The sequence below is a fragment of the Dryobates pubescens genome, chromosome Z, assembly GCF_014839835.1.
Source record: "Dryobates pubescens isolate bDryPub1 chromosome Z, bDryPub1.pri, whole genome shotgun sequence".
Lineage (NCBI taxonomy): Eukaryota > Metazoa > Chordata > Aves > Piciformes > Picidae > Dryobates > Dryobates pubescens.
In genome coordinates this window covers 114,816,550-114,838,294 of record NC_071657.1, presented here as the reverse complement: position 1 = coordinate 114,838,294, position 21,745 = coordinate 114,816,550, and the positions used below count along the sequence as shown (strand labels likewise).

Here is a 21,745-nt window from a genome sequence, read left to right as displayed (position 1 = left end):
ATTGGTTGGATTTTGTCAGATGAAGCAATGAATGTTTATGCCTGAGGTTTAGAAAGTAATAAAAATGTTTTATTTTCAACATGGGGACCTGTGCTTGTCTTTATTGGAATCACAGCCTAGGCCTTGTCTCAGAAAAAAAAATCACTAACATTCTTGGGCTTTTGTAAATGAGGTCAGCAAGAAGAAAAGTGTGACATGAGATTTTTAATATTTTTGAAAAGAAGGAAAGGATCTTTTGTAAACAAACTGTATGTGTGAATATGACCTGTGTATATAAATAATGTCATCTAGGCTACAGCATCTATTAACGCTGTGAAAGATATAAAACTTTCATGAAGAGATGTAGGAAGTAATGGAATAGCCAACATGGGAATGAATGAATGAACAGTTACGTGTTTGTGTTTTTAAATGAGTAGCCTCAGAAATAGAAAAAACATGGTTCTGCTTTTTCACAAAAAATGTTTCTTTAAATAATAAAGGCAAATAATTGCACTCAGAAATTAAGGGGGGAGGGAAGTTTTCTATGATTTCTTATTAATTAGGCAAAGGACCTTTTTAGAGGTCCACAACACTCCAGCCTTCTATTGATGAAGTAATACTGTTACAAAACTCTCTCCAGTATTGTTTTCACAAGGATAACATGTGGGGGGTTTCCCTCAGGAGAGCAACAGATTATTTCAGTATGCTCCATGGTGCTTTGTTTAGGTAGACACACACACTTGTATATGGATTTGTAGATGTTTGTGCCTATGCAAGCGGATAAGCACTTCTAAACAAAGGACCCAGGGGAGTTACATGCCCAGAATCTGGACACTTAACTGGTTTTTGTGCCTATAAAAATCTCCTGCCAGCCATTATGGCAAAAGTAGTCTTCCCATTTTGTCAGCTCCCCCTGCTTTTATAATATGAAAGGAAGATGAAACAGTGCTACTTCTAGTGAGTTCCACAAATCTCAAATCCTGACCAGTGTCAGAGGTAAACTCGGCCTGTGCTGGTACAGTTCATACACAGACTAAAAGCATGCTTCTCCAGGCCTTTGTATGAAATATGTACATGATTGCTCTGGCATCTAAAGCATTCCCTACCTGCATGTCATCATATTTAGATCTAAGGCAAAGCACACTGTCACAAGGAACCTTCTCTCTCTCTCTGTTTAAACCACATAAACTCCAAATGCAAAATAGGTGTTTGTGGTTAGTATTTCTAAAATCATACACCTCATTGTAAAGATTAATCTCATTAATGGAGATCTATTACCATTTTCTTCATTTCATAATTATTCCCTTTATCTATTTTCCCCTTATTTTGCTCTAGGACTTTGGAGTTTTAAAATTATTTTCATTTTAAAATCTATTGTATAAGTGACTAATTTTAAAGCTACAGGGATTCCTTACAGCTCTTAATTTTTTGAAGTGCTAGAAGCCATCTGTCTCAACAGATCATGTTCTTTTACACTGAATGACAAACCAGTATTTGAGTTGATTTAGACTTAATCTTGGAAAGGAAGGAATTTTACAAAACTGCCAATATTTGTGTCTTCTATTAAGTTCCTAGTGTTCTGCTCTGTAGATTGCTAGGGTGGTATCTGTTCCTCCCAGATGGGAAAGTAGGGCACAGATAAAAAAATAGTTTTCTCAATGTCAAGAAGAAAGACATTGAGAGGAATTAATTGAATATCTAGTCCCTTACCAATAATCACCCTGGTCTCTGGAAATTACATTCTCTAGACATTCTCTGTTCCATGATGGATAGAAAACCAGTGGTAAATATTTAAAAAATCTATTAAAGACCTACACAGATATGGAGCCACTAATTTACCTTTGTCTCTTTGGAAATCATTTCCTAAACATCTTACACTATGCATTCAGCATAATATAATTATTTTTAGATGCATAATTGAACACTGCATGAGGTGGCATTCAGATTGTATAAACGCAGCTGCGGTCCATGTGAAAACATGGACTTCTTAACAAAGCACTTATTAAGGTCATTACCGACATTTTTGCTTTCTGGACTATGTTATGGAGGCAGCCTGAACAATAACCTTTTCATAAGGATTCATAAAGGCCTTTTGGTGTTCACTGTATGACCTGACACCAAAAGAATGGAAATTAAAAGACAGACAGTGTCAGCTTTGGCTTTTCAGTTTGCTGCAGTGCTAAAACAGTTAACGGCTGTTATTTTCCTCTCTACCAAATTTGACCCATGACTCTCCCGAATGGAATGAAAGAAGCAGATTGGGGGGTGCAAGTAGCTCTTTTTGAATATGCTTGGCAAATACAAGGACCTTTTATTTTCTTTCATTCTTTCCTTTTGGTGAGGAAGGGCAAGACTTGTCTTGGACTGCAGAAATATTCTCACTCTTGCCAAGGCTGCAGAATGAAGAAACCCTCCTGCTAGCCAGTAAAGAGAAATTTAGTGTAGGACCTAAATGTTTGGCTTGTATGCTGTTTCAAGTAAACTACAAACACCTTAAAAACAATTAGGATGATGGGAGTTTGGGGAAAACTGTCACTTCAGAGAGTCTGGAAAGCATCACTCTCATAATAAAGCATGTCGTAATAGTAATTTTCAACTAGGTGAACAGGCACAAAACACATCTTTGTTCATGAGGCTTTTTATTGTAGCAGTTGTCACAAGTAAAACCTGAAAGTACTTGAAAATCCATTAAATCACAATCAGTATATATATACATAAAGAAATCTCTTGGAAGTTTGTCTTTGTAGACTCTGTAAAAGTGAGAATTCAATAAGTAAGAAACACATTTCTGTAATTTAACATTAATAATTAACTGTTAAAGTGCAGCTTTGTACAACCAGTCCTGCTGTTTAGCAAAGAAACAAAACCTTTAAATCTGCAGCTGCTAGATGAAGCCAACTACTAAATTGTTGTGTGTGATAAGATGTGTTGAATCCCAGACTGGTTGGTCATTGACTGGCCATGAATCTGCGATTACTGTCTCCAGGGTGTTTGGATTACAGTACTCTTTCCCAAAGGGCAATTGTCATTTGAATTTATGCCTGTTTGCAACTGCTTTTTCCTGTATTTGTGTCCAAGCACTGGTACACAACTTTGTGCATTTCTTCAGCTTAGAAGATCCGTAACACTTGGATTTACTCATAACAATTCTAGAAGTGGCTTCTCTTTTTTTAAGAATTATAGAATTCAGCCAGATTTTTTTTCACACATCTAGGTCACAAACAAGTGCCCAAGCTCTCACTTAAACCAGCATTTTGCCAACTATAAAACATTTGACTGTTAGTAGGAAAGGAAAAGCTGCTTGTAAAGCACTGGAATGCATTTTCAATTAGTCACTCCATTGCTTAAAAGGCAAGGCATTAGACACTGGGAGGCAAGGCAGGGGGGTGGAATCGCTAGTGCGGAGGGACAGTATGAAACAGTGTGAAGAAGAGCCTTTATCAGTCCCCCATAGCAGCCTTGAAGTTAGAGGACATTCTTTAATAGATAAGCTTTTGTTTAAAAACAAACTCTGGCTCTGCAGGGAGAGTGAGATTCTCCTGGTGAAAGATCAGGATTTCTTGCAAATAACTTGACATTGTTTTGTATGAAAGAAGGATGCAAAATAGGTGTTGGGAAGATGTTAGAAGGTTATTTCCTTCTCTATTATTGTCTAATAACCAGGATATTGGGCATTCTGACTAAAGAGATTGTGCTTTGGCAGACTTTCTTTAGCTCCTAAAATATTTTGAATGAGATAACACCCTTGAAAGAAGATTAAATAATCAACCCAAAATGCTTACTATACTTTGTTTATTTTTCTGCCCAAGACTAAGTCCTCAGTCCAATAGGTATTTAGTAAAGAAGCATCTGGGGAAAAAATATCTCATGACATAAAATCATCTGTCTAATGCTCAGTAGCTATTATTACTTATGTTTTTATTTAAATGTTTTGTCCTGTACTTGACCTTCAACTGTTTGTAGCTAGCTGATCTGGAATATTTTTGATTCCACAGCTGTCTAAACTAAGGATTGCTTAGAGATTCTATTGTGTGTATACTACTCTTGTTTTCAAAAGTATATACGCATATTTACTTTAACATGACTCAAAATCTTGGAGAGCTTGTATTTCATTACTGTGTTACCAGAGAATTGCTAAGCTCTTGCTAGTGGGACATGTCATAGCATGAGAGACACCAGTAATACAATAGGCTGGATTTCAGCAGGTAGAGGAAATTTTGGTGTTTGTTGCCTTCTGGCTAACTGTAATAAATTTCCTTAAGTAATATTTCACAGATGTGCTGGTTGTTTCTTGAAAAACAAGCCAAAGATCATAAGAAATTTCTTCACTTCGAGCACAGAAATAGAAGATTTGAAGACACAGTCCTTAACTGCAACAGAAAAAACATTTAGCTAAAAGTTGGGCTGGAGTGCTGCTCTCCAAGAACAAGAGTTAAAATAATTTTACAGTGGATTTCTTTTTCTGTTTTATTTGTTTTCTCCTACGATAGCTACATGCTGTATGAAACAAGTGAGACTGTTTTGGAAAATCCATTGCCTATCACAACTTTCTTTGCACTAAAGTTAATCTTCTCAGTTTATTTTTAGAAAGCTTACTTTCTTCAGTGGTCTAGGAGAAGTTGGCAAAATGCCAGCCAGGTCCAACAAAATGGAGACCTGGCTTTCCTTTCAGACATGTAGCTCTAAACCAAACAAATGTAACAGTAGAGAAGAAAGAGGAAAGGCAGTGTACTGTAACCGCTAAGTATGCTTCAAAACTTAAATAAGGGATTGATGAGTTCCATTTTCCATGGCAAGAAACTAATTGTAGGTAAACAAATACATGGCCCAAAAATTTCCAGAGGTGGAAACAAGCCTTATCTCCAAAGAAATGCTCAGAGTTAATGTGTATCAGGTGAGAAACACTCTGTGGCATATAGGCTGCCAAACCAGAGATAGAGCACCTGTAATTCCCCAGTTGTCCTCTACTCTCCTCCCCTAAATCTGCACCTGCAATCTCCCCATCAGCAGTCTCCAATGTGCTTATCTTTGACACACCCCTTGCAGATAAAACAAAGCTATTTGAGCTATTGCCCGGGGATAATATAAAATCTAGAGCTCTGAACTTGCATTTTAGCAACTGATCAAATGATGCTGTCCCAAGAGCTGAGCCAGGAGATTCATTGGGTGAGGCAGGGGAAAAAGAATTGTGAGAGAATGGAGTGAACATATCCCCTAAATCAGGGGTCGATGATATGCTGGCCTTTGAATAAAAAAACATATTTTTCACCAAGGTAGTTTAAAAGTGGTTGTTTCTTTCTGACTACTATCTGCTGACAGGCAGGCAAAGTGGTCACAGAATCTTTTGGGGTCAGTGGAAAGCCTCAATGTCACTTTTTGCAAAAGGCAAGAGCGTACTGCCTCTGCATTATAGGGACACAAGCAAGCAGAGGTTCAGGTTACTCAAAACCAGCCTGAAGTTTACAAGGGAGGCCTGGAAACAGTTTTGACATAGCTCTAGTTTTATCTTGCCAAAGGAGGAGGTGGTGGAAGACTTAAAGCAGCCTCAGAAGTTCATTATGCCTATTATACTCTTTGTTTGGTTTCCATGACTCTGTGATGTCATACACTATCCAATCACTGTGTGACCATCATGTTACTGCTGCTTTTTATCATAAAAGGGCTGATCCTAACTAATTTTTTTTTTGAGCTCTAGAGGCAGAGAGAAACTATGAGCATATGCCTATGGTATAAATAGCAAAGTAGAAGTATCTGTCCTTTGAGGTAGTTTGATTCTGACTGAATATTTCATGATGCACAATTTTGCTATTAAAAGGGGAAAAAAAAGTAAAAATAAATAGTTTGTGAATTTCCAGCATGCCGATGAAATGGTGGATCTCAAAGAAAAGGTGTAGTCATTCACATGATGAATAGAAAACATTTAAAGGGGAAAAAAATGCAAGAGAAATATTTAAATGCAGAGAAATAAATGTCAGGTGCTACAGAAATGTGAAAGAAGCCAATGATTTACATTTTCCTAAATAAACACACACTAGCAACAGTTATACCACTTTTCAGGTCACCATAGTGATCTAAAGGATGCTTTACTATTTGTTGTTGTTGTTGTTATTTAAGCATCAACAGAAAGAAGAAATGGATTTAATGGAATTATATAGACACCTTTCCCCTTTCAAATATCCAAGGGGTTATATCTGTCTTTGCATTATTAAAGTTTTTATAGCACTATAATAGCAGACTTGCTCTAAATCAGCCTGCTTTCAGTCACAGCTTAAGCTTATATTGTGTGATAGATTAAAAAAAAAAAAATAAGGGAGGAGAAAGATGTTTCTATACTCAAAAGGATCTGAATTGTTTTTAATGTATGTATCTGTCTGTCAAGATGGAGGTGAGGGGTAAAGGGAGGAGGGAGAGGAGTTGTATTAGAAAGTCCCTCCTTTAAAAGTGTCCAACCTGCACAGCACAGGGAAAGGGAGACCCCAACAACCTTCAGAAAATAATATGAAAGCAAACCTCAGAGGCAGAGGAAAATACCCAAAAGGAGAAGACTGCAGCTTGCAGTAATCTGTAAATGATTGCTGGCAAAGACTGGAGGCTTCAAGCTTGAGCTGTGTTTGTTCCAAAAGAAAGCCAAGAAGGACGGTGTTAATAAAGAGAGATTTAACTGAGGGCTGTGCTTGGAATAAAGTGGGCTACAAAAAGGTCAAATTTGATCAGTTGGAGCAGATTACAAGGGCTTTAAAAGGTAGTGGTGAAGAAATGAAACTGGGACTGTGAAGCAATATAGCACAAGATTGATTTTGGGGGTGGAGAGAAGCTGGGACAAGTGCTTATCAGCTTGAGAAGGAGGAAGAGCTGTACTGGGTTTGTTGTCATTCCCACACTGAGTAGAGTACTTGCTGCTTTTGTGGTTAGGCTTCTCTGCCGTGGTTTTGGTTGGGGTTTTTTTGTGTGTTTGGTTGGGGGTTTTTGTTTGTTTTGTTTGGTGGAGTTTATTTTTGTTGTTGTTTCATATATATATTTTATTGTTATTATTTCTACAATGGTGTCTATAATCTCTGACTTGGATCCTCTGAAAAGCTGGAAAGTGTTAAGGTAGGCCTATGTTTTCTTCTATTTGGTACAGGCATTTTTGGTTTACCCCTAAGTTAACTGGTGCTTGAGTTATAATCGAAATGTGAGCCCTGGGCTTAAGTAAGAGAGGAGTTTCTGGTAATTAGAACCCTGTTAAGATACAGCAAACCTTTAAGCAGATGTTTAGAGAGACCCGAGGGAGATTTTTAAAATATACTTCTTGGTGTTACAGTGCAGTGAGAATTTTTTCTTTTTCTTTCTTTCTTTCTTTTTCTTTTTAAGGAGAGATTGCTCTATAAATGCAAGTAAGTAGTAAAGGCTCACACCAGTTGAAACTGGAGGATTAACTCAGCTTTCCTGGCTGTACTCTGGAGGGGAATGGGTGGGAAACTTCAGAGGAGCAAGAAAATCAGCGTGAAAGTTGATCGAGAAGGGGAAAATTAGTCTTGGGGTAAGGAAGGGGGGACAAGTGTGCTTGCTCCATTTTGTTGTTAGAACTTCCACAGTTTGTACTCCCTCTAAGACATGTGTTTGATACTTAAAAGTTGCTACTGATTTTTATCTTCAGCACTATTTTTTCCCCTCTTTGAATAGTGAAAAATGGTAACTTGAACTGCTGAAAAGCAGGATAAGAAAAAAAAAAAAAATTCCCTGTTAATGCCTGCTGCAGATACTTCAATTCCACATTGTTAAATGCCTATATTTAATGTTGCTGTAAGTGCCTGGCTTTCCCTGTTGAGAATCTAGTTGTGTAAAAAGTTTGCAGATGGTTTGCAGAAACTTCACTATAAAACATCAGAACCATCTGGAAGTGTATATGATGAAATTATACAATGAGTTAAATACAAAGTTTATTTCCTTTGGCTCCAAAGCAAAATATGTAAAGCTGCATCAAATATAGTGGTGGTTTTTTGTTCAGTTAGTTTGGCTTTTAAAGCTGTAAATGGAAGGTTTTAAGGGTCTGTGTGAACTGTGATATTATTATGATATTATAATAACAGCAACAGTGTTTTAAACTATGCTTTAGCTTTTTGCTACAATGTTTTAAGGAATTCAATGTGTCCTGAGCTGAAAGAGGAAAAACAAAAGTCAAACTATGAACTGCACTTACACTATTAGGCTTTGGGTTTTTTTTAACCTCCTATTTGCAGAGTGCTGAACTTTCTTTTTTTCAGGAGTTTAAATTTCTTTAAACATCTTCTGAGGCTCTTTGTAGGAATGTGGAATAATGTCCTTTATTCTGGTCTATGATATGAGACTTGACATTATTTTTTAAAGTTATTTAGGACTGTCAGCATAGAATCATGAGTTTCTATTTGGCTTTCTTTTCGAACTTCAGTGTGGACACTATCTTGCATGTAGTGTGGTGTGGGATGGGTGAGTGCAGGGATGTGACTGGCATCTGGGGCGGGTGGTCACGTTTCATCGAAGCAGAGCCAGGGTGACTTCAGTGAGTCATCACCAAAGAATGCCAGTAAAGTGCTTTTGCAGAGTTGTTGCAGTATGTGTTGTCTTGCAACATGTATGCTCCAGAAAAATTATCCTAGAAATTATTTTAAAAGTTGGTCTAGCTCTATGAGATTTCTGGTTGCTCTGTTAGTGAAGTCAGGTGACACCTGGGTTTTGCTGAGTCAAGGGAAAACACAGAGGACTTGAAAGTTGAGAAGATATGAGGAGGACCTCTCTTGAAGAAACCTGTTTTCTTACCAAAATTACATGTTTACATTGTTGCAGAAGAGATAACTCCTTAGCACTTTTCACCTACAGCATGACTGAAGTTTCCCAACTTTGCCTGTGAACCTGGAGATTACGGTTGTGTGGACACAGAGTAGGTCAGATATGATTAAGTCAATTTTACTGGGCATCTCTTCTGTGTGTGATTATAGCAGCAGCTCTGCACAGGCATGACATTTTACAAACTGCAGAAAGCAGAGGGTTAAGAGGTGGAAAAATGCAGGAGTCAACATGTAGTTCATGGATAGTGACATTAAATTTCAATGCCACTTCTACCTTTTATTATTAGTTCATATTCTGCAAGCTGATTTCTGGGCTGTTTGATACCTCTAAGCTTGCCATTTTTGTTTCACCCCTCCATGTACCTAGGGAGCTCACAGATTATAAGAAATAGTGTTTATGTGTGTTTCTCTTAGGTGGCACAAAGCAAATCTTTGCTACCATTTTTCATTCAGGTTTTAAATGCAGCACTCCACTCAAGTAGTGTCCTAAGTTGGAAAACTCTCAATTTTGTTTTCCTTGTGCACCCCTGGTAATTTATTCTGTGACTCACTCACAGTTTGAGACCTGCTTATCTAGGAAAAGACTGAAGGATGCGGATCTTCGAGGTAGGAGGATAAATTCATTCAGGCTTAGTAATTCCCAGGAGTCTCCAAATCTTCTGGAAGCATGTCCTCTGCCCTCTGAATAAAGGAATAATAAAGGGAAAGGTATAATATGACAACAGACAAGGCAATGGCTGGTGTTGGAGCCTGACAGCTGGGAGGTAATGCTGGAGGATGGCAGACAATTTTGCTGGACTTCTCCCAGCAAGGGTGGGAGAGTTAGCAGGGGTGTTAAATAAATGGCAATACAGTGTGTAGGTATAATATTACATGAGGCCTCCCTGTTTCTTTGTGTCTATCAGGGGTGGGACAGAGGCAGTTACAATATTTTATGGCAAGTCTCGGCATCCATTGGTTTCATGTAACAGCAAGGAGGGAGGAACTCACGGGTTCTAAACACAGTTATGTGCAGAACAATGCCCACTATTTTAATTCACTGGATATTTTGATAGTTTTCTGAATAGTAAAGTTTTTGGAAAATAATCTGTGAGAGCTCATGGATTTATTTTTACTCCTTCTGTTGGCTTCTTTCATCTAATCCCCCAGCATATGATCTATGCTTTGACATTAACACGCTGCTGCCTATCTTCCCTTATAGATGCCTTCTCACTTTTCATAGAGTGACTAGAATAATTGCTGTGTCTGTTGTACTCCTTGGAGTCAGGAGAGGTTGGCAAAACTTCAGACTTTTTAAAAACCCTTCAGAGCCCTACCCACAAATGATGTTTGTGTCTGCTCACCCAGCCCTCTGCAGACAGAGAAATCCTGTTTACTTGTCTCCAAAATTATACAAGAGTTGGGATCTAGCCCCTCAAGTGCGTAAGAGAGGCTCAGATCAGTTACTGTGACTCCAGAGCTGCCTCTAATCCCTATTCAAAACTTCTGCTGTACTAGACATGATTTTGTTCCTCATACATGATGGGGACAGCTTTGTTTGCTGTTTCAGAAGCAAGACCCTGTGCTCTGGGCCCCTAAAGGAGCAAACCAAGAGAACTAGCTTGTCAAAAGGGAGGCTGTAATTTGGCTTCAACAAGGCTGAATGCCATACTATAAATCACATGAGTTACCTGTATAGGAAAGACCTTGTACCCCTTTACATTCCTCTCTCAAGGAGTATGTGACCTTTCTAGGCCTTATTGCTAGGGGGACAAACAAAACAAAAAAAGAAGAAGAAAAGAAGTGGGGGGAGCTGTTTTTAACCTGACTTCACACCCTCAAGGTGAAATCCAAGCAAAGAGTGGAGCGGTCAATTTAAAGTCCAGAAAGCAACAAATCTTGTTGTACTGCTCTGTATACAGATGACCTGAATTTCACAAGTCTTATTGAACTGGCCCATACAACTTGGCTACTGGAGTTGGGAGCATTTGTTTGGAATGCATTGTGTGTTGGGAGGATGTAGCAATTCAAATCTTCTCTCTGAAGTGCCTTTTCCCACCACAGAAGCCATCTGAACAGCCTGTAAATGGTTTGGCTTCTCAGGAAAAAAGTGGTTTTCATCCTTGGCAAGTCAGTCCAAAAGGAACAATTTCAGCCTTGTTGGTATTTGTATTATGAGCTATTTTGGGGCAAATAGTTCTATCTCCACTCTGTCCTATCCTGCTCCTGTGATTGCCTGTGAATTAAGACAGATTAAATGGCTTCAACGTGTTTCAGTCAGGGAAGGAAAGTACACAAAACAAATGCCCATGTTGGCACAGAACAATAAACCAAGACCATTGTAGTGATGTGAGTCTTGTTCCTGTTATAGTTTTTGCCTTCCCATCTTAGCAAAGCTTAAGATAAGGAATCCAGTATTGTGTTCGGTACCTTAACAGACTAATTAAGTACATAGGCCCCCAACACAGAACTGCTGTTCAGAAATGGGGAAAAAACATTATTTTATGTGTTCTGTACTCTGAGGACCCAAACAGTGTTGTCTACACCTGCTGCTCAAAAGCAAAAAGAAAGCAAGCCCTGAAAGTTTGGTCCAGGGTCATAATGCTGGACTCTATTGCCACCATGCAACACAGATAACGGAATTTCAGTTGTCAGTGGAGGATACAAATTTCTCCATAATTGCCACAATATGCTTGTTTAAAATATTAATTAAAAAAAAAAAAAAAAAGAGAGGGAAGGGGGGGAATGTGTCTTGTAATAGCTGAAAACACAATTTAGAGTTGGTTTTCCAGTTAACCTCTCTAAAAATACACGTTATGTCAGAGATGGCACTGAAAAGGATGGTACTGAAGGTCAGATACATCCCAAGTCATGACACAGAATAATATCAGCATGGGGGTGATGGTTGTTCCTAAGCTCTTATATATAAAATATGACCAGCTAAACATCAGCTAGATTCATCTGCTTTCAATTCAAACATGTAACTATAATCACTCAAGTAATATTAGGATGAAAAATTAGGGCCAGCTATATCGAAGTATAAGATTTTAATCACTTTTTCATCTTTTGTGTCAGTATTGCTTTGCACTTTGCAGAGGACAGTACTGGCAGGTGTTTTTGTTTGGCTGCCTTTTTTTTTTTTTTTTTCCCTTAAAAAGGCAGGATATATGGTGTGATTGAAAAAGTAATGATAACAGAAAACAGCAGATTACATTGTAACACTCTCCTGCATCCATTGTTGACAGCTAAGAAAGTCATCTAGTCCTTTAAGCCTCTGCAGATTTATTCTTGCATCTTTATTTTCCCCTGATTAAAATTCAGTATAATTCTTTTCAATAAAAGGTTATTCTCCACTGTTTTACTAAACACAATCCACTTTTCATATCAAGCCTGTATACAAGCTTATTACATCTTGTTCATTTGGACAGGAGTTGTTAAATCTTCCAGGTGCTTAATGGAGGATTTAACCATCCAATTCAAATGAATGCTCTCTCACAAAGAGATTTACTTGTCATTGCTGCTATGTTCTTTTGCCTAATTGTTTAAATGTAGTTGGACCTCACCATCTCAGAGGACCTTTCTAGCTGAAATGAGTCTATGAAATTGCCCTAACCCTTAAAACTTATAAAATTACTGCACCAGCAGCATAGATGCCAAGCAAGGGTCTAAGACGGTGTGTAATGACCCTCTCCCAGCCACCTGAGATTCAGTTCAGGGATTTCCTATGTCACCAGTTCTACTACTTTCTTGACGAATGCTTCCTGCATCTGACTGATTTTCTGTTTTATCTCTGAGTCTTTAATGTCTTGCAGCAAAGAAATTCTGTGTTTTGACACATTGGTTGCATCTATTCTATCAGAGTAATGCACTGGAAGGGCTCTTTTTTGTGTGTGTGTGTGTAAATTTATCTTGCATCCATGTTCTGGGATATATGGCAGCTCTTTTTTTGTTTCCCTGCTAAGGCCTTGAGATGAGTTCAAGTTTCTTTCCTTTGAGGGGAGGGTGAGATTGTGTTCTTTGTGGGGCATCAACATTTCATTCCTTATTGGTGATTAGTGACATCCAGTTAGATAGATGCATATGTTGAAGGATGCACTTAAAACAAGGATCATCCTTTCCTACATGTCATACTTAGTCATATGGCTTTCATCTACCATTTCATCACCTTCACCTCTTAAATCAGTGAGAGTCCTAATGTACTTCTGTAGATCTCTGCAGCTTCTTTATAACTAATCCATTGCAAATTTTAAGCTTTGTCTAGTTTTGCAGTCAGTGGAACTGAAATAAGGAGGAAATTGCCCATAGAAAGGTAACCAGACAGTGGCAGTGTTATATTGTGCCTTCAAAGATAAGGTTGTAATTTTGAGCTTTTCCCAGTGTCAGTTTGGATTAGTTACTTAACTTCTGTATGCTTCACTTCTCAGAAGTAAAATGGAGTTGTTAATACTTGTCTTATCCACTTTGGCTATAAACTTTTCATGGCTGTGGGGATGTAGGGCTCTGTCTGTATGGAGCCCACAAGAGTGAGGGCTCAGCTTTCAGCTGGGCTTTTCCCCATCTGTCCTCATAAAAATAATTTACTTGATTGAAATTAGAATTTAACTTTTTGAGAACAAGCAATTCCTTGTGCATTTACTGAAACCATTTTTTCAGTATTTTTGCCTTTGCAGGGCAGTTGCACAGACAAGCCACTCAAATTCTTCACATGCACCAGCTTTATCCAAGAAGGTCTTAGGCTGAAGCTGGTGAAAGCCTGGAATCCAGAGCTGAAAAGTCTGGCTGAGCTTTATCTAATGTCAAATTACTTATCTTGGAAGTTTGGGTTTCACAGAATGTTAGGAATTGGAAGGGACCTCTCTAGACCATCTAGTCCAACCTCCCTGCTAAGACAGGTTCACCTAGAGTAGGGTACTGAGGATTGTGTCCAGGTGGGTTTTGAGTATCTCCACAACCTCTCTGAGCAACCTGTTTCAGTGCTCCATCACCTTCAAAAAAGTTTCTCCTTATGTTCAGATAGAACTTACTGTGTTTCAGTTTGTGCCTGTTGTCCCTTGTCCTGTCATTGAGCACCACTGGCAAAAGTCTGGCCCCATTCTCTTGACACCTGCCGTTTAGATATTGACAAGCGTTGAGAAGGTCCCCTCTTAATCTTCTCTTTTGCAGGCTAAACAGACCATGGTCTCTGATCCTTTCCTTGTAAGAAGGGTGTTTTCTTAATTTTCTTGTTTAAGTGTCTGGGGTTTTTGTTTTGTTTGTAATGCTTCTGTTCAATAACTCTTTATAATAAAAAATTGTAAACTTACTGTTCTGCTTTATTCAACCCCTCTGCAGTTTCTCTTTCCTTTGGTATGCAGTTCGTTCTTTGCACAGCCATTCTGCATGTCTGAGAGCTGCGCATGTGAATAATTCTTTTCATTGACTCATTCATTTCTCGCTCTCCTTCATTTTCTTAATCTCTTCCCCGGTTGATATGCATGCGACTTCACTCACATGCATTTAATCACCTTCATTCAGTGACATCTGTAGCACATGACATTTTCCCAGCCATCAGTAGTATATCCCACTGTTCTTGTGGAGGAATGTCATCAAGGCAATGAAACTCCTCTAGCAGTTATTATTCCAGTAGTCATTTTTACAGCATTGTCTGTATAACTGGCTTTTGTTTCACTTGAGAGAGATTTATTAAAGATCTCTTTCACTCCTGCTAGTCTCAAGGTGCTGTTCCAAGGATAGATCAAAGGAAGGTGAAACCAGAGAGATTTGCAATCTCTCTTGCTGGACCTTTACACCAAGATTCAAAAGATTTTACTTTGCTTGAACTGAGCAGGAACTGAAATTCTAACCTGTAAGGAAAGCACTCTGTCTGCTCTTTATGGGTGTTGTCTGTTGGGTATCACTGTCTTGTCAGATTTGAGAAGCTCTAATATTCCTGAAATATGCTATGTAGCTCTAAAAAATTCTTAACATAACCTGCCTGTCACCATCCAATCTCTTTCATATGAGCAGCTGAAAATTCTCCTACTGGTTGCACTTTTCCTTAACAAAAACAACAATAAAACAAAACAACAAAAAACCCACATCACCACCCACAAACAAACAAAAAATCTTACAATAATTTAATTTCTGTGTAATTTTCTCAGATACTAGGGTGATTTTTTTTTTTTTGGGGGGGGGGGGGTGGGTAGGGTTTTTGTTTGTTTGTTTTGATTGTGCATTTCCCCATGTTTCATCACAAGTTTAATAAGTTCCTCGTTTTTTTATTCCTCATCAAGGGAAGTTCATGCATCCCTTGAGTACAGAGTTCATTCTGCTGACCCATTATTGGATACCCATTCTTGATTTTTGTCCTAAGATGATGTTAGGCAACCACTTTATTACTGAACTCCTGCTCTTGTGCAGATACTAGCTTTTTGTTGTGCATTTGCTTTTTTCTAAACGAGTTTTTAAAATGAATATTATCTAAAGGTAGAAATGTTGGAAGGTTCCAGTGGTTATCACAGTAATTGTCCTGCCTCTCTTTTTGAATAAGTGGATCTCAGAATGTGGGGCAAAATCTGTGATGTCTGTTGTGATAGATTTTTTTTTTTTTCTCTTTTCTTTTTGAAATGTCAAGGTAAATTGTCTGTAGCTGGCTATCTCCAAGAAATTATTTATACAGATAAGTTGCATCCATTAAAAATTTGTTTATTTGTTCTGGTAACTTTGTGAAAGTCTTCACAGAATTAAGAATCAACCAGGTTGGAAAAGACCTCAGGGATCATCAGGTCAAACCTATTACCCAATACCTAACACCTCCTGACAATTAAAACATGGCTCCAAGTGCCACATCCAATCTTTTCTTGAACACCTTCAGGGACAGTGACTCCACCACCTCCCTAGGCAACCCATTCCACTGGCCAATTACTCTTTCTGGAAAGAACTTTCTCCTCACTTTGACCCTAAACTTTCCCTGGTGCAGCTTGAGATTTTGTCCTCTTGTTCTGCCACTGGTTGCCTGGGACAAGAGACCAACCCCTTATGGTTCAGTAGCATAAGACTGATTCTCCACCTGACAAACTTGAATTTCAGAGTACATTTGTGTATTAAATTAGTAGATCAATGGAGCCAGAATTTAGTTGGAGTTGGAAATAGAATAGAATAAACCAGGTTGACCTTTGAATGATACCATTAAGCATATTCCATCCAATATTATTATAGTATTATAGAAAGCTTTGTATTAAAAGGGGGAAAATACTAGGGTTTTTTTTTTTTCTTTACTTTAAAAACAATTTTTTAAACAGGGTTCTTGGTTTCCAGGTACCAAAGAAAACAGTGCTGTATTATTACCTGAAATAACATTGTGGAGAGGCTGGTGCTGGTCTCTTCTCACAGGTCAGGAGTGATTGAACAAAAGGGAACAGCCTAAAGCTGCTACTGGGTAGGCTTAGACTGCACATCAGGAAAAAAAAATCATGGAAAGAGTGGTCAGGCATTGGAATGGACTGCCCAGGGAAGTGGTTGAGTCACCAATCCTGGATGTGTTTAAAGGTCATTTGGATGTCATGCCTAGGGATATGGCTTGGAGGTGAACCTTTGTGAGAGACTAAATCTGGTCTCTCTTGATGTGACCCAACAAAGATGAAATCACCTTTGCTGCTTGTCCGGACAATAGATGATGTATATTGGGCAGACACCACTGGAATGAATCTCTGAAAGGTGCATAGCTAAAGATTGCTGATCAGACTGCAGCTGCCCTGGAAACAATTGGCAGAGGTCACTGCTATTGAAAATCTCTGCAATATGCATATTCACCACCTGGACTCATACCTAAAAACTGTATAAAAGATCTGAGCAACTACTGGCTCAGGAGAATGAAAACACAGAAGGAAAAGACCTGGGTGATGAAGAGAAAAGTATTTAAACATTGAAGTAAATATTCATTGAATCCAAGATAAATTAATTGGCAGGGTCTGTTACGTGACTTCTGGGGTCAGATTTCCAGCTGATGCCAACAGACAAAGCTCCATTGAGCAAGACCCACTGATTTAGAGTAACTGGGAATAGATACCATGTATTTTACAGAAGACTTGACATGTTTCAGTTTGGTTGGGGGGGGGGGGGGCTGTTTGGGGTGTTTGTTTTGTTTTGTTTTTTCTTATACATAAAGTTTCTGGATCCAATATGAGAAAAATTGTTACAGTCAGAGCACTTACTGTGTTAATTAATTGCAGCCTTTTTACACAGTTTTACTCTGAAGTCTGGACTTGAAAAATGTCTTGGGAATTAAGTTACATTTAGGTTTTAATTTTATAATTTCTTTTATGTATAGGAAAAAATAACATCTGACCTAGGTCTTTGCTCTTTAGTCAGCATTTAAGTAGACTAATAAATTTAGCACAATCTTAGATTGCAGACAAGCTGTGTAAATTAACTATGTAAGTTGCACAGTAACTGTAAATCATTGGAAAGTGGTAATAGGAGAAAACATGTCTGTCGTATTGAACTGGGGTGGGTTGGGGGGTGGTGGTGTTTGGGTTGTTTTTTGATTTGTTTTGCTTGTTGGTTGGTTAGTTTTTGTTGGGTTTTTTGGCCACCCGCTTGAGCTGGAATTTCCTGATTTTTGCAAAGGGTTGTGTGGGGGTTTTTTAATTTTGCTTGTTTGTTTGTTTTTTCAATTCCCACAAAAGCACTTTAGATTTTTAACCTAAAACAATGTGATTCCCACATATAATTCTGGGACTGCTCTTAGATGAAGTTCATATCTCCCTACTGAGATCTGCAGCTATATCTGTGGCAGGAAGTTGCTCCGTTTGCCTTGAGACTCATTAAAATCTGCAGTTAATGAGAGCTTACATCATGCACACAAGTCTTAGAAAAGTGCAGCTGCAGAGTGTTGTTACATGATGACTCAAAGCTGACTATCTGCCTATTTGATGTGGACTTTGAGGTCTTCCCTTACATCTTGAATCTCATTCTTCTCATAAGAAGAATTTTAAAGCAGTCTCAGTTCTTTATCTCCACACCCCAGAAAAAAAGCATATTACTCTCTTATTAAGAGGTCTCCTAATTGCAAATTACCCTCTCTAGCAATATTTTCTATAGTAAGATACAATCTGAATTTTTCTGGTTTCATGAATCTGAAATGTAGTAATTGCATGTTACATCCTTTCTTGTCTGTCTTATCTGTAGATACTGCACAACCATGCAGGGCAGAATGACCAACAATAAAAACAGGCAATTAATCTTTCAGTGACAAAATAGCACAAAGACTTTCATCTACTGCAAAGAAAATTGTTATTCACATTGCTGTGACTGAGTAAAGGCAACAAGAAGAACATGCATGGATGAAACTGCAGGTCCTATTACAGGAGGTGTAACTTCATCCCATTTACATGCAGATAAGAAGTTATCTTTAACCATAGGAAAAATAATAAAGATGAAGTTGTTTACTGAGCAGACATCATAGCAGAAACATCCTAGGAAAAGACTTTGGTTAATTTTCAGAAAAACAATGTAGGCCATGTTTAAGAAAAAATAAAACAACCTTTAAACAAAATGGCCTGTAACGTACAGAAATCTATCACAAATGTACTGTATACCTGTGTTAATCTGACTGTACTAATCATTGCCTTGTTTTTCCATTAAGCTCTCTGCAAGTTATTGCAGAGTTGATTGTACATCGTGTGTTGGCAACTCAGATTGTGGATTAAATTTAAGCAGATATTATGAAAACAGTCTATAACAGGAGGAAAACAACCTCCTTTGATGAAAATGAGCCATGTATACAAGTGAGATTATGATTTGGATGTGAAACGATGTTGAGCTCCACGTTGTAATATCACTTCCTCCCATTTGTTCTTATAATATACAACAGCAGTCAGACCACCCAGGAAGTTTGCACAAGTCTACATGGTGAAAGTGGGATGGGAAAGCCAAACTAATTCAAGTGCAAAGAGCTGAACACTTTTGTTTTCTTCAGCAGCTGAAAGCTTAGTGTGGCTCTACTGAATAAAATCAGCTTTGCTGAGAGGAAGCTGTATAATCAATGTGCATGATGGTTTCTTAAGAAGTGATAACCTGGAATGAGAAGTTACCTATATATAGTATCTTTGTATCTTCTCAGCAGAAACAGCCAATTTTTAGTTCCTTCAGAAAGACAGTTAAAAATATGCTTTAGGTGAGGGATTCCAGCAAAAGTTAGTTAATAACTTCAGGCATAAAAGGACTTCCTTATGAGCAGTGTTCAATTACAGAGGCAGAGTTGTACAGGGTAACAAGCACTTCTCAGAAATTGTGATTTAGGGCTTTCCGTTGTTTGAATTATGTCATAACACAAAAGGGGAAAAAGAGTCTTCTGAGATACTTGAAACCAGTCATACACATGACAGTTAGCTTGCAACATACTGTGTCAGTGGATACCTTCAAGGCCAAATGCTTAGAATTGGAAAGAAATTAATTATATGGATGATGACAACATCTACAATTAGATGGGATTAAAAGGGATGGGGAAAGATACAAGTCCTCACCACTTTGGCCAGTTACTATCTGAGGCTGAGAAGAATCTTCCCTTATTTGGTAAATGCACCCCTATCCGTGTAGGCTTTTTATACCTCTTGAGGACGCAAGATCATAGAAAAAAAACTCCTGACTGATCCCATGAGACAATTCCCATGTTATACCAGCGTGTTTAAAATCCCGCTAATTGAATTTTTTCCTAATCCTGAAATCTAACATCATTTAATTTCTTGATGAACTTCATGAGTCAAAATAATAATTCTTTCGAGCCTTGTGTTACTGAAGTACATACTTTTATTTAACAATATGCCATTAAATAAGCTATCTTAACCACTTTTTAGACCAATGAGTTCCACAGGGTAATTTTGCATTGCATTAAAGTGATTAACACTATTTGACTGTAGCGTCCTACAGATGAATTGTAAATTGTCCTACAAGTTAATTGTACATTCTAGCAAACCAGCATCCATTCTGAAATTCTTGTGGGAGAGATCTGAGTTTGGAAAATGTAAGCTTCTTCCCTCCTCCTTGCCATGACAGAAATCTCTGTACAGTAGCTGTACTGCCACATGTCACGGGGACATTGTGTAGACGACAGAGTTATAAATTTGTCAGTATAACCAAATGTCTGAAATAATAATGTCATATTAGTTATATTTCATCTGTAAGTCTGGCCTGGTTTAACCTTGATTTGTGTGGCAGCTAGCCATAACAACAGCTTGTGGATGGTTGATTATAAACAACTTAGTTTTAATGCAACATGATTCTCATTTAATTCCTGGGAGCTTGATGAAATGGTGATCAAAGATAAATTCAGATGTGTACCTGAGGTAAAGGATTACATTAGACCAGAAAAGACAAGGTCCTGAAGATTTAAAGATCATAAGATCTTTTGTATGTTGTAATTCAAACTTACTGAAGCTGGATAGTGTGCATGAAAATACATATAGATGGAGAACAGCGTTGGGTGCATAACATGCTGTGATGTAATCTGGACCAGCTTTGATCTTTATTTAATTCTACTTTTGTGTGAAAGGACCTGCACATTCACCAAGATTGTTATTTGTATTTAGAAAAGCCTTATTCATCGGGGATTGCAAGTTATTTTTCTGCTACTTGATCTTTCCATATTAGGGATTAAAAACTTACTCTATAAGAGCTGGAACCCTTGAAATCTCTTTCATTTGTTTGAGGATTGTGTATACATAGCTTGGTTTGTATCCTCCTGCTGAATCAGATGCTGACTCAGCCCTGAGAAAGGGATTGCAGGTGTGGGGGGTGTCCTGCTCTGTTTTCCTTTTTTTTTTTTAATATATTTCTGGTGGTTTCAGTGTTTTTAAGGGGGTGTTTGTTTGGATTTTGTGTGTATGTGTTTCATTTCTGTTGTTTTGTGGTTTTTGGTTGGTTGGTTTCCCCCCTCTATTTCATCTCTTTTCATGTGGGGATTAATTTATTAATTTGTTTTGAAATCTGGTTGGTTTGTGGTTTTGGTTTGGTTGTTGGGGTGTTTTGGGGGGGGGAGTATTTTTTTTTTTTTTGTGTTGGCTTGTTGCTGTTGACTGGGATTTTTTTTTAGTTTTTTTTTTTGTTGTTGTTGTTGCTTTTGCTTTTTTTGCGTGGGGTTTTTTTTTTTGGTGGTGAGGATTAAAAGTATCCTTGTCTGAAGTGGTGTACCTGAGAGTCTCTCTGTGTTTACTTGACAGCCTATTTTCTGGAGGCTTAGGGTAATTTTAGTATTTTTTATATTACCTCCTCCTTGCCTTGCATCTCAGAAGCTCAGCAAGAAGTTCAAAACAGGTGGGAGAGATTAAGGTAACATTTGTATGTGACTGTACTTACACATCTGTTTTCTGAAGAGGATTGAAAGCAGCTATGATATACACTTTACTTTGAAATCAACAGTAGTCAACTTAGGTCTGTAAATGTTGTATTTGAAGGGTTTGGATACGTGAGCATCAAAACCTGAGTTGAACCTTAGAGTGGTTCTTAAGCTTGTGGTGAACTGAATCAAATTGCAGGAGTGAAATTTAATTAGCCAGATCAACTCCTGCTATTTTCAGATTTATGTTCTTTCTTTAAAAAGAACCAATTTTGAACTTTACCTCCTCCCTTCTGTAAAACAAGTACAACCCTTGCCTTAAACCAGGACTAAACCTTTACACAAATATAATTGGTAAGGTTGGGAAAAATTTGGGAGTTTCCTTCTTCTGCCTTTTTTCCCCCCTTCCCTCTCAAGCTTTCAGTTTCTCATTTTTATTTGAGAGTGCAACAATGAAAACTATGAACTTCAATTTTCTGTGCAGTGATGTCAGTGGTGGGGAGGGAAACAGGAACCCAAGGTCCATTATTATGAGTTTGATACTTGTAAGGAAATAAGGTGTTGTTCATCACCCTTGTACTGGGAAATCTCTAGGAGTAAAAATAATTAATCCAGTGCTGCCGCTTTTCATACAAATGTCCTTGGCTCTTGGAAAAATTATTGGATG

General features: G+C 38.0%; 1 protein-coding gene across 2 annotated transcripts in view; it reads left to right on the top strand.

Moving 5' to 3' along the window:
* Window positions 1-21,745, top strand: part of CELF2 (CUGBP Elav-like family member 2) — a 464,286-nt gene that overhangs the window by 76,064 nt on the left and 366,477 nt on the right. The window contains exon 1 of one of the 2 annotated variants that reach the window (XM_054178214.1): window positions 6,996-7,071. The exons of the other annotated variant lie outside the window; for it this stretch is intronic. Within the exon in view, the coding sequence (XP_054034189.1) occupies window positions 7,019-7,071 (53 nt within the window). The 5' untranslated portion in view covers window positions 6,996-7,018. Of the gene's footprint in view, window positions 1-6,995; window positions 7,072-21,745 lie in introns of those variants that run through there. 2 annotated transcript variants of the gene reach the window in all.